General features: G+C 42.6%; 1 protein-coding gene and 1 pseudogene across 3 annotated transcripts; both read left to right on the top strand.

The window, feature by feature from the left end:
• Positions 1-1,857: 1,857 nt before the first annotated feature.
• Positions 1,858-21,253, top strand: LOC109870977 (COP9 signalosome complex subunit 8). 2 transcript variants are annotated; one of them, XM_031805645.1, is made up of 7 exons: positions 1,858-2,071; positions 4,587-4,657; positions 4,763-4,811; positions 5,993-6,125; positions 18,510-18,617; positions 18,844-18,906; positions 20,521-21,253. In XM_031805645.1, exons 1-7 carry the CDS (start codon positions 2,042-2,044, stop codon positions 20,598-20,600), a joined length of 534 nt encoding a protein of 177 aa, XP_031661505.1. In that variant the 5' UTR covers positions 1,858-2,041; the 3' UTR covers positions 20,601-21,253. The 2 variants fall into 2 exon arrangements, with proteins under 2 accessions (XP_031661505.1, XP_020317297.1); XM_020461708.2 differs by lacking the exon at positions 1,858-2,071 and adding an exon at positions 2,689-2,834.
• Positions 12,481-14,292, top strand: LOC109870975 (E3 ubiquitin-protein ligase TRIM63 pseudogene; annotated as a pseudogene). Its single transcript, XR_002252251.2, has one exon. The product of XR_002252251.2 is annotated as an E3 ubiquitin-protein ligase TRIM63 pseudogene (transcript).
• Positions 21,254-22,092: the final 839 nt, after the last annotated feature.

The following is a 22,092-nucleotide window of genomic DNA, read 5'->3' as shown; positions in this document are numbered from 1 at the left end:
TACCCCACAAGGGGTATCTTCACAGTGCCCAAGTCCAGAACAGACTATGGGAGGCGCACAGTACTATATAGAGCCATGACAACATGGAACTCTATTCCACATCAAGTAACTGAGGTAAAGCAGGTAAATTAGATTTAAAAACAGATTTAAAAAACACCTTATGGAACAGTGGGGACTATGAAGCAATACAAGCATAGGCAAAGACACATGCACACACACACAATAACATATGCACTATACACACACATACACATGGATTTAGTACTATAGATATGTGGTAGTAGTGGAGTAGGGGCCTGAGGGCACACAATGTGTTGTGAAATCTGTGAATGCATTGTAATGTTTTTAAAATTGTATAAACTGCCCTGCTGCCCTGTTCCGAGCCAATTTTTGTGGGCACCTGACCACACAACTGAACAGCTGCTAATGGGGATCCATAATAAATAGTAAGTACATTGACTTTTTAAGCACATTTTTACTCCTGAACTTAAGAGATGAAATACTTATGGACTTCAGCTTTTCATTTATTTGCAAACATTTCTAAAAACATAATTCCACTTTGACATTATGGGTGCGTGTGGGCCAGTGACCAAAAATCTCAATTTAAACCATTTAAAATTCAGGCTGTAACACAACAAAACGTGGGAAAAGTCCATGGGTGTGAAGACTTTCTGAAGGCACTGTCAATTTGACAAAAACTGGATCCCATTTAGACATGACCCAGTTCGGTAATAGCACAGGAGCAACGGTGGCTGGTAGAGCTTTTTTAGTCAATGTGACATTGCGCCAAATTCAAGATACAAGAACCATTTTAACAGTTTTCTACTACAGTGGATGAAGGAGCGGCAAGAGTGTGGAGATGTAGAAATGGACAGAGAAGAATAAGGAAAGGAGCTGGGCATAAAGGGAAGCGTGTGGTGAGGAAGATTGGCATCAAGTACAAAAATATATATATATATATATATTCCAATAGCTCAGAAATTGAACCTGACAAGAGAGGATTAATTGCCTCTGGTGGCATATGCGGTGAAGACAGCCGAGTTAGAGCCTCATCCCGATGATGACAAATATGATTCTGGCCCAGTGGGAGTGAGGTTTTTGTAGAGAATGAATCCTTACATTCTGGCTGATCTATATGTGGGTATCGGGTTGGGTGGAGATGAGGTTGGCGACTGTTGAAGTGGACTTGTGATGATCTTTTGCGTTTCTTCCATCCAGAGGGAGTGGGCACTCCGCACCACCCACCTAGGGAAAGAACTGTGACTGCTCTCTCTGCAGCAGGGTGCCAGTGAAAGGAGTGATAACTGGGGTGGCGTTATGTTGAGGAGGATCAATTGAAATGGAAGATTCCCGGTGTCTGTGATGCCCCCCATTTGGGGAGATGCAGACCTGGTGGAGAAACAGAAGATACAGTTTGTTCTGATGAATTTTATTGTGTTTTTTTTGTACTGTTACCCCTTTTCTCCCGAGTTTCGTGATATCCAATTGGTAGTTAAAGTCTTGTCCCATCGCTGCAACTCCCCTACGAACTCAGGAGAGGCGAAGTTTGAGAGCAATGTGTCCTCTGAAACACGACCCTGCCAAGCCACACTGCTCGCTTAACCCGCTGGGCCAATCTCCCGGTCACGGTCAGCTGTTGCACAGCCTGGGATCGAACCCGGGTCTGTAGTGATGCCTCGCACACTGTGATGCAGTGCCTTAGACCATGCCACTTGGGAGGCCCTTTGTCCTGCTGAATTTTGATGCAGCATCAATACCTGACAAAGTCAAGTAAGATGTGTCAGTTATCCAATGATTTTGTCCCAAACCCATTATGGTGTTTTAGGTGCCAAGCTTTTGGCCATGTTGCAGCAGTTTGTATGAGGGAGATTCCTAGATGTGAGAAGTGTGCAGGAGGGCATGTGACAAAGGAATGTGTAGTATCGGTTTGAAAACTTGTGTTTTAACTGTAGGGTTACCCATGGTGCCGGAGATAAAAAGTGTCCGGTGAGAGAAAGGCAGGTTGAGGTTGCCAGGATCAGAGTAGTACAGAAGGTGTCATATGCAGGGCGAGGATCCAAAGAGGCTCGTTGTGAGTAGGAATAACATGTGCTTCCGTTATCCTGTTGGTTTCTAAGCATTCATAGCCATAGTTATCAACTGTACTGCAGAAATCGAACATAAAATACAGAAAATAAATGTTGTTGTGGTAGTTGCAGAGAAGTCCTTGGGTGTACAAGATTTTACTGAAGAAGAGTAACAAGGTGTGTTGAATCCTCCCAGGCTGCAGGCCTGGTGTAGCATCAGTACTAGAATAGTGGTTAGGTTTAAATTTGTGTAGGGTTAGTTGGTAGGGCAATTTTTATATTTTTTAATTTCCAAGAACAGTAGGAAGAAACACGGCTCGATAAGATAAATAGATTAATTAATAGGCACCTAGCACTCCAATACAGTAGGTTGCGGTGTATGCAGCTTTCACTTGGTTGCGATCAACCAATACATAGTTAAAGAAGAAATTACCCAGTACCTCGGTCTTCACTAGTTACCACAGCCACACTGTAGTAAATCCCGCCTATTTCTACAATGTTTTCATCTTAAAATGTGATTTTAACCATAATCACACTGCAAACCGTGGCCTTAACCTTAAATGAATACCAAGAAGAAAATGTGTGTTTGTATAAATGTTTTAAAGACCAAGCCAATTGGACTTTGTGGCTGTGGTAACTAATAGTGCAATTGGAAACCCAGTATCTGGTCGAATGACTGATCTGGGCAGCAACAAAATGCCTGCCGCGGTGATAATGGGTGAAAATTATGATAAACTTTTAGAACAGTGCGAAACACAGGAGCTTGAGGTAGTTATGTATTTCTTCAAAGTTGTATAATTTAAATGTCGCTGTTCGAAGATAGTTGCTTTGGGTTGTAGCTAGCTAAGTTACCCATCCACACACGCTAACGTCAGCGAACACAACATGTCTAGCTAGCTAGATCATAACATTACCGTTAAGGTGAACAAAGCTAACGCTGTGAGCGAAAGTAGCTAGCTGCACGACCGTAGTTCGCTAATTTAGCTAGTTATGTTGCTAACGTTAGTGTTTTTGCATCTGCTCCGTTGTTTACGTTTGGTGTAGCTGGCTACTAAGTTCAGTTGTTAGTTAGCTATCCATCCACACACAGACACACTAGCGTTAGTTGGCAAACAACACATCTAACTAGCTCTAGTTCATAACATGAAATTGACTAACGCAATTCATTGCGTACGTCAGTTGGCTAGTGCTTACATTTGGTCCGTTGTTTAACCGTACGTTTTGTGTTTGTGGCCTACTCTGATGGTATGCACAGACAAGGTTTTAAACTAAGCTTCTAAATGTATGCTACTCTTTGGTATGTTTTGCCGTATGTCTAGCCCGCCTTATTTGATACATGTGCTTCGCAAGGCTGCAGTTTATATATATATAAAAACCTTTAACTAGGCAAGTCAGTTTAGAACAAATTCTTATTTTACAATGGCGGCCTAACCCGGATGACGCTGGGCCAATTGTGCGCCGCAATATGGTACTCCCGATCACGGCCGGTTGTGATACAGCCCGGGATTGAACCAGGGTCTCTAGTGACGCCCCAAGCACTGCCTTAGACCGCTTCACAACTCAGGGGCGTCACTTGGGAGTTTGCATGGAGAAGATAATTTTCTCCCTGTTTGACCAACGCTTATAATTAGAACAGAAAAGTTATTCTCCTATCGACCTACTGGTTTCATAGGTGGGCATACCTACCAACAGCCTGACTCACACAATGGCGCATTATAACAATTAATCTAGTTTGTTCCTATTCTTCTGTCTCCTATCTTTAGCAACATCAATACATTTAACTGGTTGTTCCCATATAGATTACTGATTTCAAATCAGTAGCTGGTCCTGCATGATGGCATGCAAAATTATGCACAGAACAGTTGAATTGTCCCAGTGTCATTTTTACCTGAGACACATTTCCAGTCGTTCAGTGGGAGTCTTCTTGTCTCTAACTACACAATAGTGATAATTTGGCCTCCGTATGGTTCCTCCCATGTGAACTTTTATGATATTTTTTTACCACTGCATGGTAATGCCGTATCTCCATGTTTCCAACTTGGCCATATCTCCATGATACAGTGCGTGTTTACTGAAAACAGACTGAAGACAGTTGACTACTTGTGCTAATTAGCTATCTGCGTCTCCTAACACCTGTGTGTAAATGGAAGACTGATGCCCTAAACATGTTGTTACTGAAATATATTGTCGGCTGCAACTGTTTTAACAATGTACAGTAAGTGTATTTTGCATTTGTGACATTTGATATGAAAAGTAGAGGGATTTGATTCTAGAACTGTACCGCAATTGAGAATCGATTCAGGATTAGACGGAGTATTTAGCTGTTTTGACTTTGAGCCAATTCACCTTTAAACAGAACCCGTAAGGTCCTTGGACTGTAAGGAGTAACGTAGGCTCCTTTACTCCATTATTGGCCTATCCTAAGTCATGAGGGTGCTACCAAATTTGGAACTTCATGAGTAATTGGCTTGAATGGTCTGACCATAGGCTATAACTAATCCATGCTCTTTTTATTGCCAGGCTCCAGGTGGCATTGCTACCCCTCAAGTGTATGCCCAGCTGTTGGTGCTCTATCTACTGCACAATGACATGCAAGTCAGGCTATGCCTTTCCAAAAGCCCTTCTAAAGATAAGATGTTCTGCCCACTGAGACATGATTGGAATTAATTGTCAGATGACTTTTTCTCTTTTTACAGGAATAACGCAAGGTACTTGTGGAAGCGAATTCCTCAAGCCATTAAATCGGTAAGAAGGGTTCGGATTTCTCATACTTAGATAGCTGTGAATGTCTTAGTGTCATAAGCGTCTGTTTATTAGTAGGTACGCACATTTCGGGTCAATTTTGCTGCCGACTGACCGACCCTCATTAACCGGTCAACAAATAGATTTTCTCTCTCCAAACAGTCAAATGACTGACCAACCAAATATAATGCATGCACATGACATTTTAAGAGCTTAATGGAAACATGCAACAATAGCAAGCCTTCCTATTGTCTTAGTTAAAAGGCTAAAGCCTATTATTGAACATGCAACTTCTGTAATGAAACAGTTAATAAAAACCCCATTTTCAAACATTTTCCAAAATGCAATTAACGTGAAAACACTGTTCTAAACAGTGCACCAAATGCGAGTGGTTCCATATGTGACAGGTGAATCTCAAAGATAGAAAGAGGGTAATCTAATGGCAACAACTAGGATGTGTTGCTAATATGACTAGGATTGTGCCTTTGGCTTCTGGACAACAAAGGAAAGTTGAGATGAAACCCAAATAGAACAGGAGAATGGTGGAATTGACATTAAGTCTTTATAATAATTACATCCCAAGTTTTGAAGCAAGGTAAGACATGCCTCATTATTTTAATCAAAGTAAAACTTTCAGATTTCAAACAATTATACTGCCTCAAGCTCACATTGAAAAGTGGTGGGTGACACGATGATAGCCTGCCTATTGTTGACTAGCCTATGCACTCGAATGGCGAATGGGAGGGACTCTTTAATTACGAGTTGAGTCTGAGAATTTAAAATAGTAGCTCTTAATCGTGGCCATCAAAACAGTTAACATGCAATTGCATTTAGAGTTGTTATTTGTTGTGCATGATGAGCATGACCAATCAAATGTATTTTCAGCAGCTAACCGATTTAAACGATTATCCGTTAACATCCCTAGTTGTTAGACAAAAATGTTAAAGCTACACTGGGAACCCTGTAACTATTGAATAGGTACTCATCATATAATTTCCCACATTGAAAATGATGGTAGACCAGTGGGACCTGCCCTGCACGCTGAATTAATTCAACACATGAGAATGAGTGTATCCAATGTGTCACTATCAACAAGCCTCCTAGCCTGCATGTCATCCATTATAGTCTAGGCCCCAATGTATGGTAATGTCAGTGAAGTGGGTTGAAACATGTGCTGTGTGCAGGCAAACCTAGAACTGACGGCCGTATGGGCCGTGGGTCAGCGTATATGGCAGCGAGACTTCCCAGGGATCTACTCGGCCATCGCAGCTCACCAGTGGTCTGAGAACATCCTGCCAGTCATGGAGGCCCTGAGAGGTACTGTCATGGCCGTGCACTTTTCTGTTACCAATTGCACACACCTGACCTGAATGAAAACATCCTATACACATCTGTGGCTCAAAATGCATTGCTAAAACAATGTGACGGATCACATGGTTTTGTGACTGAGTTTCCAGGTTTTCAAATAACAGTCTTGCAGGGGCTCTTAGAATATGCATGCTGTTTTGTTTTTGTATGTCTTCTGATGAGAAAAACATATTCTGGAGACTGTTACTGGGTGTTATTGAATACACTCCAGAGAGTAATGCTTCACATTGAGTGAGTGATTGATTGACTGCAGATTTGTTTGAGGCTCACTGTATTGACCTGTTGAGACAGACTGAACTCTTGCTTAGGCTTTGTCTCTCACCAATTTACTACACTGCTCAAAAAAATAAAGGGAAGACTTAAACAACACAATGTAACTCTTAAGTCAATCACACTTCTGTGAACTCAAACTGTCCACTTAGGAAGCAACACTGATTGACAATAAATTTCACATGCTGTTGTGCAAATGGAATAGACAACAGGTGGAAATTATAGGCAATTAGCAAGATACCCCCAATAAAGGAGTGGTTCTGCAGGTGGTGACCACAGACCACTTCTCAGTTCCTATGCTTCCTGGCTGATGTTTTGGTCACTTTTGAATGCTGGCGGTGCTTTCACTCTAGTGGTAGCAAGAGACGGAGTCTACAACCCACACAAGTGGCTCAGGTAGTGCAGCTCATCCAGGATGGCACATCAATGCGAGCTGTGGCAAGAAGATTTGCTGTGTCTGTCAGCGTAGTGTCCAGAGCATGTAGGCGCTACCAGGAGACAGGCCAGTACATCAGGAGACGTCGAGGAGGCCGTAGGAGGGCAACAACCCAGCAGCAGGACTGCTACCTCCGACTTTGTGCAAGGAGGAGCAGGAGGAGCACTGCCAGAGCCCTGCAAAATGACCTCCAGCAGGCCACAAATGTGCATGTGTCTGCTCAAACGGTCAGAAACAGACTCCACGAGGGTGGTATGAGGGCCCGACGTCCACAGGTGGAGGTTGTGCTTACAGCCCAACACCGTGCAGGACGTTTGGCATTTGCCAGAGAACACCAAGATTGGCAAATTCGCCACTGGCGCCCTGTGCTCTTCACAGATGAAAGCAGGTTCACACTGAGCACATGTGACAGACGTGACATAGTCTGGAGACGCCGTGGAGAACGTTTTGCTGCCTGCAACATCCTCCAGCATGACCGGTTTGGCGGTGGGTCAGTCATGGTGTGGGGTGGCATTTCTTTGGGGGGCGGCACAGCCCTCCATGTGCTCGCCAGATGTAGCCTGACTGCCATTAGGTACCGAGATGAGATCCTCAGACCCCTTGTGAGACCATATGCTGGTGCGGTTGGCCCTGTGTTCTTCCTAATGCAAGACAATGCTAGACCTCATGTGGCTGGAGTGTGTCAGCAGTTCCTGCAAGAGGATGGCATTGATGCTATGGACTGGCCCGCCCGTTCCCCAGACCTGAATCCAATTGAGCACATCTGGGACATCATGTCTCGCTCCATCCACCAACGTTGCACCAACGCAGACTGTCTAGGAGTTGTCGGATGCTTTAGTCCAGGTCTGGGAGGAGATCCCTCAGGAGACCATCCGCCACCTCATCAGGAGCATGCCCATTGTAGGAGCATTGTAGGGAGGTCATACAGGCACGTGGAGGCCACACACACTACTGAGCCTCATTTAGACTTGTTTTAAGGACATCAATGTTGGATCAGCCTGTAGTGTGGTTTTCCACTTTAATTTTGAGTGACACTCCAAATCCAGACCTCCATGGGTTGATAAATTTGATTTCCATTGATCATTTTTGTGTGATTTTGTTGTCAGTACATTCAACTATGTAAAGAAAAAAGTATTTAATAAGAATATTTCATTCATTCAGATCTAGGATGTGTTATTTTAGTGTTCCCTTAATTTTTTTGAGCAGTGTATATTCATAGCCTAAACCTGGACAAGACGAAATACATTGGATATGGATAGATTTGTTAATGTTCACACAATCAGCAGCTCCATGTTTTTCATGTTAGAATTCGCTTTGGACAATTTGTAGCAGGATTAAATATGTTGGGTAGTAAGAATTTTTATTCTTACTTAAATTATGAAACTAGTGGCCCCACACTTGTTATATAGCACATTTTGCCATGTTTACAGTTGAAGTAGGAAGTTTAGCCAAATACATTTAAACTCAGTTTTTCACAATTCCTGACATTTAATCCTAGTAAAAATTCCCTGTTTCAGGTCAGTTAGGATAACCACCTTATTTTAAAAATGTGAAATGTCAGAATAATAGTAGAATGTTTTATTTTTTTCATCACATTCCCAGTGGGTCAGAAGTTTACATACACTCAATTAGTATTTGGTAGCATTGCCTTTAAATTGTTTCACTTGGGTCAAACGTTTTGGGTAGCCGTCCACAAGCTTCCCACAATAAGTTGGGTGAATTTTGGCCCATTCCTCCTGACAGAGCTGGTGTAACTGAGTCAGGTTTGTAGGCCTCCTTGCTCGCACACGCTTTTTCAGTTTTGCCCACACATTTTCTATAGGAATGAGGTTAGGGCTTTGTGATGGCCACTCCAATACCTTGACTTTGTTGTCCTTAAGCCATTTTGCAAGTATGCTTGGGGTCATTGTCCATTTGTAAGACCCATTTGCGACCAAGCTTTAACAACCTGACTGATGTTTTGATGTTGATTCAATATATCCACATAATATTCGTCCCTCATGATGCCATCTATTTTGTGAAGTGTACCAGTCCCTCCTGCAGCAAAGAATCCCCACAACATGATGCTGCCATCCCGTACTTCACGGTTGGGATGATGTTCTTTGGCTTGCAAGCCTCCTTTCCTCCAAACATAACGATGGTCATTATGGCCAAACAGTTCTATTTTGTACTCGGACCAGAGGACATTTCTCCAAAATGTACGATCTTTGTCCCCATGTGCAGTTGCAAACCGTAGTCTGGCTTTTTGATGGCGGTTTCCGAGCAGTGGCTTCTTCCTTGCTGTGCGGCCTTTCAGGTTATGTCGATATAGGACTTGTTTTACTGGGGATATAGATACTTTTGTACCTGTTTCCTCCAGCATCTTCACAAGGTCCTTTGCTTCTGTTCTGGGATTGATTTGCACTTTTCGTACCAAAATACCTTCATCTCTAGGAGACAGAACACATCTCCTTCCTGAGCGGTATGACGGCTGCGTGGTCCCATGGTGTTTATACTTGCGTACTATTGTTTATACAGATGAACGTGGTACCTTCAGGTGTTTGGAAATTGCTCCCAAGGATGAATCAGACTTGTGGAGGTCTCTATTGTTTTTTGCCTGAGGTCTTGGCTGATTTCTTTTGATTTTCCCATGATGTCAAGCAAAGAGGCACTGAGTTTGAAGGTAGGCCTTGAAATACATCCACAGGTAAACCTCCAATTGCCTCAAATTATGTCAATTAGCTTATCAGAAGCTTCTAAAGCCATGACATCATTTTCTGGAATTTTCCAAGCTGTTTAAAGGCACAGTCAACTTAGTGTATGTAAGCTTCTGACTTCACAAGTAAAATTACTTGTCATGCACAAAGTAGCTGTCCTAACCGACTTGCCAAAACTATAGTTAACAAGAAATTAGTGGAGTGGTTGAAAAACAAGTTTTAATGACTCCAACTTAAGTGTATGCCGACTTCAACTGGACATTGTAGTCTGCTGCCTATTGCGGGTCCTTCATAATCAAAAGGGGTGGCAGGTAGCCTAGTGGTTAGAGCGTTGGGCCAGTAAACAAAATGTTACTGGATTGAATCCCTGAGCTGACAAGGTAAAAATCTGTCATTCTGCCCCTGAACAAGGCAGGCTGTCATTGTAAATAAGAATTTGTTCTTAACTCACTTGCCTAGTCAAATAAATAAGAGGGTGCCACTTACATCCTACATAGGCTTACATTGTTTCCCAGCTGTGAAGTGGTAATACGGGGCAAACATAAGGGAGCTTAAAGTTGGAATCCTGAATTGTGCAACTGCCATGTCCATTTGCTCTATAAGAACAACAAAAAGTTACTGCAAACAAGTTTTTTTTCTCCCATTATTGCACACACGATAGAACAGCAGCATATGTATATTTACCATATGTGATGCTCCCCAGCTCCTCTTTGTCATGTGGACAGTGGAGCTGTTTTCCAGTACTGCGGATTCCATCTTTAAAAGGTTCTGTAATACCTCATTGAAAATTAATAGGCTCTATAAGAACACAAACAAATTGTCCCATTGATGCACAGCATGATATGATACAGTTCGCCTTGTTTAATCTAGCCCTTTAACTTCTTATGGGTACCTGGGACAGTAGCGTCCCACTTGGCCAACATTCAGTGAAATTGCAGAGCGCGTAATTCAAAAATACTCAATTCAAATATTTAACATTCTTGAAAATATATGTTATATCAAAATAAAGCTTAACTTCTTGTTAATCCAGCCGCCGTGTCAGATTTCAAGAAGGCTTTATGGCGAAAGCAAACCATGCGATTATCTGCGGACAGCGCCCCGCATACAAAAGGATGAAAATCAGATTTCAACCAGGCAGTTATGACAAAAAAAAAATCTGAAATAGCGATATAAAAAATGCCTTACCTTTGATCTTCGTATGGTTGCACTCACAAGACTCCCAGTTACAAAATAAATGTTTGTTTTGTTCGATAAAGTCCCTTTTTATATCCAAAACCCTCAGTTTTGTTGGCGCGTTTTGTTCAGTAATCCAATGGCTCAAAGGCAGTCACAACAGGCAGATGAAAAATCCAAATAGTATCCGTAAAGTAGAAACATGTCAAACGATGTTTATAATCAATCCTCAAGTTGTTTTTAGCCTAAATAATCGATAATATTTCAACCGGACAATGGTGTCCGTCAGTATAAAAGAAAAACAAGAAATGAGCTCTCTCGGTCGTGCACAGGAAATGGGTCTTACGACTTCCCAGGGTCCACTCACTCAAAGTGGTCTTACTCCCTCATTTTCAGAATACAAGCCTGAAACAATTTAGTGGAAGCCATAGGACGTGCAATTTGAGTCCTAAGTCAATGGATACTGTAATGGCATTCAATAGAAAACTACAAACATGAAGAAATCCCACTTCCTAGATGGATTTTTCTCAGGTTTTTGCCTGCCATATCAGTTTTGTTATCCTCACAGACATTATTTTAACAGTTTTGGAAACTAGTGTTTTCTATCCAAATCTTTCTATCCAAGTTTACTTTGGGCACGGTTTTCATCCGGAGGTGAAAATAGTGCCCCCTACCCTAGTGAGGTTAAACCATAAGCAGCATCACACCATTTAGCCTACCACAATTGTTCAAAACAGATCTGTTTTCTTGATTCTCAAAATGACAGTAGTCAATATAGATGAGTATATTACAAAGGTATTGTCACAAGGTTATGAAATGGACAGATAAGATGGTGTCTTAAATTAGACTAAAATATCCATCAGTAAGCTCCTGCCTCTGCAGATAAGTGTCATATGGAAACACGTATGACCTTCACTGCTCACACTCCCCACGTGTGACCACCTCAAACTTTTGGACCCCGGGAGACCAATACATGATGTCACTCATGCGGCAAGGTTAAGAATAGCTCATCCCTGGTTCTCACTGTTCTTTATTTTGATCATTTTTCAACGTCACGGAATGTGCTACACATTCACAGGAGAGTTACTCAAGACAATTTCCACGATCTGGGGGTTAAGCTATAGCTGACCGCGTGTGTAATATAACGGCAATCCATCCAAAGAAATGTCACTGGGAGGTATTTTATTCTGCTTGTTTTGTTGGGGCAGTTTATCGAGTAAGATGTTGGATTCAAAACACCATTCATTGGGCATATGTAGAAGGGGCAAAAAAGTATGTAGTGAGAAATATTTAATCTACTGAAGTGCTCTGATATGACCAGAGTCTATAAGTAGGCTACGCCTGTGAGAAAGGTGGTCAGCTTTATGAAGCCTATGTTGGCTTTGTCGTAATACTCCTGGAAAACCAGCTTGTCGTAAACAAAGTCAGGGGTGTGTTGACGTGACAAGGCATGTTGTTTACCCTTAAGGAAACCTCCCTCAGGTGCGACTGCTCTGGGACAGTCACATGGGGGGCTTTATCTCTGCTGAATGTTCTCCTGGCCCTGTCAGATTTCTGTCACTGTGGGAGGTGATCTTGCTCCTTGTGTAACATATGACACATGCAGCAGCCAGTGGGTGGGGGGTATTTTCTCAGAAAAGAGTCTGGCAAACAAGGAGGGAGGAATGTGTACCCTGGTTGGTGGGAGATATCGGGTGTCGCAGGCTGGTATAAAGGACAGGGCTGCTATTCCCCAGTCAGAACAGATGTCAGCACTTCAGCGGACTCTGAAGCAGCTACCAAAGAGAAAGGTTCAGCCCCCAGCCTCCATAGTTACTGGCTTGTTAAAGCCTATAGGAGAAGAAGCATCGTCCAAGACACTGTGAAGTTTGAGAAGGCTGTGTCGAAAAAGAGACTCAGCTTTTCTAGCCCAACATTAAGGAGAAGCCTATTTCAGCATGGATGTCCAGAGGACTGGTTCGGTGGTGCGTCCACCAAGCCCCATGGAGAGCCTGGAGAAGCAGCTGAGCTGCCCCATCTGCCTGGAGATGTTCACTAAGCCCGTCGTCATCCTGCCCTGCCAGCACAACCTGTGCCGTGGCTGTGCCAGCGACCTCTACGACTCACGCAATCCCTACCGCTTCTCGGGTGGCGTCTTCCGCTGCCCCACCTGCCGCTTCGAGGTGGTCCTGGACCGCCACGGCGTGCACGGCCTTCAACGCAACCTGCTGGTGGAGAACATCATCGACATCTACAAGCAACAGCAGGAGGGCGGCGGGGGTAGTGGCAGCGGAGACAGCACAGAGACTCCACTGAAGCCCAAGGACTCTAAGGAACCCATGTGCCAGGAGCACGAGGAGGAGAAGATCAACATCTACTGCGTAACCTGCCAGATGCCCACCTGCTCCATGTGCAAAGTGTTTGGCCAGCACAAGGACTGTGAGGTGTCGCCGCTTGCCAGTGTTTACCAGGTGCAGAAGGGTGAGCTTAGCAACGCCATCGACGCCCTGGTGGCGGGCAATGGGCGCCTTCAGGCCCTACTCAACCAGATGGAGGACGCCTGCCGGGCGGTACAGGACAATGCACAGCGCGCCAAGCAAAGCTTGGGTGAGCGCTTCGACCTGCTCTATGCTGTGCTGGAGGAGCGTAAGGGCATGCTGCTGGAACAGATCGGCAAGGAGCAGGACGAGAAGGTGACAGCATTGCGGGCGCTGGCCCAGCGCTATGGCGAACGACTGCAGGCAGGCTCAGAGCTGACTGACACGGCGGTTCAGGCCCTGGAGCAGAGTGGTGCTGCCGAGTTCCTGCTGGCCTCCAAGGGCCTGATTACACAGACCAAGGACACCGCCAAGAGCTCCCTGGGCGAGGAGAGGCCCGAGCCAGGCTTCGAGAAGATGGACCACTTCACACTGTCCACAGAGCATGTGGAGGTCGTCCTGGCCAAGATGGACTTTGGAATGGTCGACGATGATGAGTTTGAGGATGCGGAAGGGGATGAAGAGGAGGAGTGATGAAACTTGAAAATATACGAACAGAACAAATGAACAATTTACTACTTTTGAAGGCTCTTCAACCTGAATGTCCATTGCAGGGACTCTAGTTTCAATGTTTCAGAGATATTAAGATAATTTAGGAGTAAGGAAGGATGGAAGAAGTTGGTTGTGTCAGAATGTTTTCGTAAGGAGTGGATTGACTTTAATACACAATGGCTTACCCCAGTTTTGAGTGCAATATTTAGGTTTTTGTACTCTTAAACTTTGCCATTTGGTAAACTATATAGTTTTTTTATACTTTTGTATTTCCATATCAGATTTATTCAGATCTATTTGTTATGTACCTTAGGTTGAATACACTCTGGTTGTTTACACTTGAAGACTTTATCAGGTGTAGAGATTGAGATGGGAATAAAGTTTTGATTTGTGATTTCTCATCTGCATCTAGAATGCCTGTGGTTGTATCAAACGGATAAATGCTTGAATTGATTGCGTGCCCTCAACTGGCAACAGAATATTTAGACAGATCTGTTTTCGTCGCAACCTGAAATAAACAATGCTTCAAATGACTCAAGCAGATATTTCTTTGCTTTTATCAGATTCCGAATCTTCAAGGTACAGAGAAACACACACATGCAAACCCAGCAAATAAGTTTGAAGTTCAAAACAAAATGGTTTTGAAAGATAACTATAATTTGGGTGTGGTCCTAATATGTTGTTGCTCTCACTTGGCATGTGCCAGCATTTAAAAATAAAAGCCATTGCGAAGTCCTCAGTGGCAAGCCTTTGCTGGTGAAGATTGGGGGGGGGGGAAGTGGGGGGCTATTTTTAAAAGTTAAGATGTTGAGAAATGACAGAGGCCCTGGAATAGAGTGTCAGTGAAGGTCAGGTGGGGGTCCTGTTTCTCCTCCATTAAGTACCATCCCCCTCATGTCATAGACCGGCTTGCTCAGCAATGACCAACTCCTTTCTGAAGAGCTGTAGCGGAGGCATTTGTAGGGGCCGGCCCACATGACTAGTCATCTTTGGATAGTACCCTGCCAGTCAGCTGGTTCAATGGCTCCTGCCATCTGTTCTTGTAGTCTCCAAATTCCTTTAGAATTCGTTTTAATATTTTATCAGTGGTGCTAGCAACGGTCATCAAAATTGTTAAAAGGTTTTAAGAACAATTCTAATAAATGCAACAGACAATGGATGAAGACACTGAACTTTATAGATTAACTGAATTAGAGCACAAACATTTTACTGGGGCGGACAAATATTCAGTTCAGGGATTTTGGTGGGAATTCCATTGTTACATTTATTGTCAAAATTCACTTTTTTCTTCGAAAAATGAATACAAATGCATTCTAATGGTATCAGAAAATCTAAACATATTTTGTTAAAATACAGAAAATGATGTGCCTAATTTGAATTATTTTTTCACCCATCTACACACAATACCCATAAGTGAAAACATTAGCAACATATTTATTTTTTCTAATTTAGATTTTTTTAATGCAGAAATACACAATCTCATTTACAAAAGTATTCACACCCCTGAGTCACAACTTTGTAGAAGCACCTTTTGGCAGCGATTACAGCTGTCTGTCTTTCAGGGTATGTTTTATTATTTTCACATTTTTCAAGCTCTGTCAAATTGTTTTATCATTGCTAGACAATCATTTTCAGGTCTTGTCATAGATTTTAAAATAGATTTAAGTCAACTAACTCAGCTAGGATTTTGCCTGTACTTAGCTCCATTTGGTTTATTTTTTTATCTTGAAAAACTCTGGTCCTTAATGATTACAAGCATACCCATGACATGATGCAGCCACCACTGTGCTTGAAAATATGGAGAGTGGTACTCGGTAATGTGTTGTATTGAATTTACCCCAAAACATTCTACTTTTTGTATTCAAGACAAAAAGTTAATTGCTTTGCCACATTTTTTGCAGTATTACTTTTAGTGCCTTGTTGCAAACAGGATGCATGTTTTGGAATATTTTTATTCTGTACAGGCTAACTTATTTTCACTGTCAATTAGGTTAGTATTGTGGTTGATCCATCCTCAATTTTCTCCTATCTCAGCCATTAAACTCTGTAACTGTTTTAAAGTCACCATTGGCCTCATTGTGAAATCTCTGAGCGGTTTCCTTCCTCTCCGGCCACTAATTTAGGAAGGACGCCTGTAACTTTGTAGGGACTGGGTGTATTGATACACCATCCAAAGTCAAATAACTTCACCATACTCAAAGGGATATTCATGTCAATGGGTGCCCTTTTCAAGGCATTGGAAAACCTCCCTGGTCTTTGTGGTTGAATCTGTGTTTGACTGAGGGGACCATACAATTATCTGTATGTGTGAGGTACAGAGATGAGGTAGTCATAAGAAAATGTTAAACACTATTATTAGTTCATGCAACTTATTATGTGACTTATGTAAGCATGTTTGTACTTCTGAACGTTGAATACTTATTGACTCAAGATAATTCATTGTGGGTAGGCCGATGCCCACAAATCTAGATTTAAACCATTTTAAAATCAGGCTCTAACACAACAAAATGTGGACAAAGCCTATGGGTGTGAATATTTTCTGAAGGCACTGTATCTTAACGTAAGGTAGCAGGCTTAATAGAAATGCCTGTAACTAGATCCCCCTATATACTGGTCTTGACGAGAATGGAACAAAAACGGTCGGCAAAGGTTCTCTTCTGCACTGTTCAACCAATCCAGTAAATGTGGAGGATTTAAGATGGAGTTTTGCCTCGTATATGTCCAAAAGCGGAAGTCTTTGTCACAGGCTCTTTTAATTTCCCCTAAAAACTGAAAAAATTTGGGTTGTTGGGGACTCTGCAGAGGCTACACCTATATATACAAAATCAAATTACTAAACATTTCAACTCTATTAAAAAATTGAACACCCATAAAAAGTTATATTTCTTGTGGTATGTGTCAAGACTATGCGTTAAATCCCTGACAAAGCTTTAGCGTTCTTATAGATTCAACAGAAAGACAATCTATTCCTTTGAGTCCATTTCAGCCATTACCAGGGTGTGTTTAACATTAAACGTTTCCGTGGTCGTAACATTAATGGGAAGAAACGACCGGCACAAGCAAGAATAAAATGAACGCAATCAATCCAGCGAGATTGATTTTATACTCCTCAAGCACAGGAAATACAGTGCATTCGGAAAGTATCAAATGGTACCTAAAGTAACAAGATTCTCTGGTCTGATGAAAGCAAGATTGAACTCTTTGGCTTGAATGCCAAGCGTCACGTCTGGAGGGAACCTGGCACCTTCACTATGGTGAAGCATGGTGGTGGCAGCATCATGTGGTGGGGATGTTTTTCAGAGGCAGGGACTGGGAGACTAGTCAGGATTGACGGAAAGATGTACAGAGAGATCCTTGATGAAAACCTGCTCCAGAGCACTCAGAACCTCAGACTGGGGCGAAGGTTCACCTTCCAATAGGACAATGACCCTAAGCACACAGCCAAGAGAACGCAGTAGCCACTACTGCGTTATCTTGGCTGTGTGCTTAGGGTCATTTATGGGTGTTCAGGACAAGTCTCAATGTCCTTGAGTGTCCCAGCCAGAGCCTGGACTTGAACCCGATAGCAGTGCAGCTACGCTCCCCATCCAACCTGACAGAACTTGAGAGAATATGCAAAGAAGAATGGGAGAAACTCCACAAATACAGGTGTGCCAAGCTTGTAGAACCATACCTAAGAATACTTGATACTGTAATCGCTGCCAAAGGTGCTTCAACAAAGTACTGAGTAAAGGGTCTGAATACTTATGTGATATTTCAGTTATTTCTACATTTCCAAAAATTTGTAAACTTGTTTTTGCTTTGTCATTATGTGGTGTGTGTGTGTAGATTGATGAGGGGCAATTCTGTAACGTAACAAAATGTGGAAAAAGTTCAGGGGTCTGAATACTTTCCAAATGCACTGTAGATGGCTGAGAAAGACATCCTCAGGTGGGTTGGGCATTTTGTAGGTCTACTTAAAAAGGCAGGACCAGACGTTTTAATTTATATTACTTGGGCACACCAGTTGATAATGCTCTCGCTCTTAATTGTGCCATATACAGTAGGCTACATAATATGGTTGGAAGGATATCGGTTGATTTTCCGGGCAAATGCCTGTAGTTAAAACCAAATGTGGCATTTGTTCAGAAAATTAAGTAACATTGATAACAGGGGGCTCTTTGGGGAGAAGGGGGAAAACCCCGGACAGTCACTGCGTCTGTCCTCGCAGCTGTCTCCACTCGTCCCAATTGTTATGTTACCACCGGTAACACTGTTGTAGAAAATGGGGGGTTGTTAGTACACACAGACTGTTGCTAGGCTATAAAGTGCAAAGGCGATAACTTAGGGCTTGTTCATTGAAGCAGTCGGGGCATCAATAAACATACAAATCCATCAAAGGTGTAAGCCAAAGTCTGGTTTGCCGTCAGCTGTGAGGCTAAATTGTTTTGCAATGTCGTCATAAGGAGCAGTTGACCCACTCTTGACTCGGGACCAAATCATACACTGACCTTGTTTTGTGCTCTCCTTTTCCTTACATCTGCCTTACACTGTAGGCCTATTTGACTTGCTATTGCTCAGTCCAAGTATAGACATTGTTATTAGCACTGCTACATAAGTAGTACAAGAATATAACTTTTTGACCATGGGGCTGGGCTCCATGTTGTGCAGTTTACATGTGTTATTTGATTTTTTTCGTATCTTTGAAAGACAAAATGGCCCTCTCTTAAATGCAGACATCTCACGTGTGTACCCATCTTTATTCCCACAGAGACCACTCGTCGGAGGGCGTATGGCCTGGTGGCCCAGGCGTACACCTCCATCATGGCAGAAGACTTTGCCGCCTTTGTGGGCTACTCCGTGGAGGACGCCGTGAAGGGTAAGCAGAAGCAGTGCAGAACCTAATCTATACTCACTACCATCTGGCTACTGGATCAATAATATAGTCAGTCGTATACCATATATCCTTAATCTCTTCATGTGACTTTTCAAGTTTAGACCTAAAAATAGTGTGTCTAACTTTTACCCTTTCATCTCTTCGCTTATTTTGCACTCCTTTTCACCACCCAACCCTCCTCTCTCTTATCACTTTCTCCCTCCCACAGGGGTGGTGAGCCAGGGTTGGCAGGCAGACCCTGCCACCAGGATGGTAATGCCCCAGAAGCCAGGTAGGTGGAGCTGTTGCCCTTCTCTTTTCTCCCGTCAGTAGGCTATTTGTCATGCCTGAGCCTTTTTCCTCCGACTTTGTATGGAAACATTTTGCGGAACCTTGTAACAGCCCCTTTCTGTAATCAGCAGACCATCATGCTGAGAATCTGTGGCACATATGTTCATCTGACTTGATCCGTCAGCCCCTCAATTAATCCTCTCGCACCTCAATTTTTCTTACATTAAATCAGCATACAGAGCCTTTGAGCAGAAAATCTGTCAGACAGCGCTTTCATAAGCCCAATCATTGCGCAACAATGCTAAATGCAATCTTGTGTTAAAAATATATTTTTGTCCCACGTCATACATACAGCTATTGTTTTTATTTCTCAACTGGAAATTGAAGCACGCTTCCCATTTGCTTTTTAAATGCATAGGCAAATGAAGACAGGCTTCATCAGTGCGTCACACACCACTTTGCAATGAGCTAGATGCAGTATGCATTTTGAAAATTTATAGCTTCTTAATTGTTTGAAACCTGAAAGTTTCACTACATGAGGCATGTTTTACCTTGCTTCAAAGTAGCTTAGGCAAAATCCGACCATGGCAGTGGAGGCAATTAGCCTATTTTTATAAATACTTCCATATGCCATTGAAACCTGTTGCCCATTTCTGTCATGTTCATGTTGTTTGGCACCAGCGGAGAGCATTGACCATATCCTTGGTGAGTGCTCACTGCACATATTCACTCTATCATGGTCGGGTCAGTGCCACTTAAGTTTGTTTTTGGGCAATAATTTCCTCCTCCAGCTTAGATGAATATCATATTCTATTTGTCTCAACTGTTATATGGACAACGTCGTTTTTATTGATCTGTTTGTCAGTGTCAGCAGAGTGGGCTACCCTGTAATTAAAAAAGATTCTGCTAAAGTCTGCAGTACTGTAAAGTGTAGTAGAATTGAATGATACGTCTAAATAAAAAGCTTAATTTTTCCTACGCAAAGAAAGAAAAAACACATCTGATATAGCCTAGGCCTCTCTGCTATATGCACTCAGCCATGCATTGGACAATCTTTTTTGCGAACAGTGATTTGAGTTATATTATTAGCCTAAATTATGACTATACACTCTACTCGTCAGATTCCGAAGAGTAGGCTATTTTACATAAGTCTGCAAATACAGTTGCATTTTTATGGTGAAAATTTGCTTCCCCAAACTTCAAACTCACGCAGGCTAGTGATTGTACTTTTCGCTACTCGTCTTGTTGGCTGAGGAAAAGTAAATGTCAACAGTTATTCTATCTACAAAGTGCGCAGTAAGTAAGAGACACGTCATTGCATCCTCAACTTGCACGTTCTGTTAAGATTAATTCACTATAATATGTGATTATGTGATTTTTGTTATTCCGATCACCGTTGGTGGATGCCTTAATCAGGTTACGCACCCAATGCATAGGCCTATGGTTCCCGTAAATTTCTAAAATGTCTGGTAAATGGAAATGCTGCTGATCAAATGTCCTGCACCACATTTTCATAACGGAAACTCTGACACACACACGGATGGAGGATGCTACATGGTAGAAGACTTGGCTCTATGAGGAATCCCTCTTACTCACTCCCTCTCTCTTTCAACAGATCCTCCCCCTGTATCGCTGGTTCCAAATGAGCAGCAGCTGGCCAGGCTCACTGACTACGTGGCTTTTCTTGAGAACTGATACATTTCCTTCAGCTCTGTTTGTCTGCCATGAGGACACCAGAACGCCCCTTTTCCCAAGCTTAGATGTGGACACACACACACACACGCAGGACCTCAAACTGACCCCCCTTGTGCATGATTGTGGTCATGTCTTTTGTGGGGTAAAACTCATTTTGAATGGCTGGGCCTGGCTCCCCAGTGGGTGGGCCTGACTCCCCAGTGGGTGGGCCTATATTCCCTCCGAGGCCCACACATGGTTGCGCCCCTGCTCAGTCGTGAAATCCATAGATTAGGACCTAATTAATTTATATGAACCTCAGTATAATCTTTGAAATTGTTGCATTTGATATTTTTGTTCAGTATACTATTTGAGTATGCACCTTATCGCTACATGCATTTATAAGGTTTCTCAAAAGAGTGGAGTGAACCTGATCATAGTAAGACACGGAACTGCATTTGACCCAATACCAAATATATAAATAGACCTATTTATGTAGACTCCCTGAGCACTTATAAGTTATCCCGCAATAGAAATCCTTCAGGTAAGATGACTCCAGGTTATTTAGAAAATATAGGCCCTTCTCTCCAACAACACCCTTCCATCTATAGACTTTGCCTTTGAATTACTATTTGTGTTTTGAGTCGTGAATAAATGCTATGGTTTGTTTCTAATTCTGAACTTGGTGGTTTTTGGGGGGCAGTCCCTGCAAACCAGAAAAGTTGTGACTCTCTAGTGTCAGTTGTCTGTGAGAGCAACATGCCACAAGAAGGGTGGCCAAGACGTTCCTCCCTCCCCACAATGCAACGCTATGTGCTTCACAGAAGACAATTAAAATACATTTATTTAACTAGGTAAGTCGGTTAATAATAAGAACAAATTCTTATTTTCAATGACGGCCTAGGAACAGTGGGTTAACTGCCTGTTCAGGGGCAGAAGGACAGATTTGTACCTTGTCAGCTCGGGGATTTGAACTTGCAACCTTTACGGTTACTAGTCCAACACTCTAACCATTAGGCTACCCTGCCGCCACAATATTTACTACACAACAAACATAAAAGGATAACAACTGAACGACAAAACAGAATCCTAAGGAAAAGCAAAGCTAAAAAGCTGTGTTTTAAGATCTCCTTTAAATACAGTATGTACACAGTTTCACCCCCTCAGATTCTCTGGCAGGCTATTCCCAGCTGGTGGTAACTAGACCCGATCACTCACTATTCAGTGAATCCGTTACTCCCTGTCTGATATGCATATCAACAGCGCTCGTCATCCACATGGGGGCCAGCCATAAAGTTATATTGAGCAAGGAAGCATCACTGTATTTGAACTTGATGACATTGAGAAGGTAGACAAAGTGAGGGTCGTTTCTGAACGGTTCGAGATAAAGTTGACTACCATGAATGTGTGAACTATTTAACATTTTGCTAATGGCAAGTAATTACTTGCCTTTATATGCTTGTACTGATAAAAAGGGGAGATGGACAAAGTAATTACTGTTACTCTTCCCACA

This window comes from Oncorhynchus kisutch, linkage group LG26, assembly GCF_002021735.2.
Source record: "Oncorhynchus kisutch isolate 150728-3 linkage group LG26, Okis_V2, whole genome shotgun sequence".
In the NCBI taxonomy this organism is placed as follows: domain Eukaryota; kingdom Metazoa; phylum Chordata; class Actinopteri; order Salmoniformes; family Salmonidae; genus Oncorhynchus; species Oncorhynchus kisutch.
This window is presented reverse-complemented; position numbering and strand designations above follow the sequence as displayed.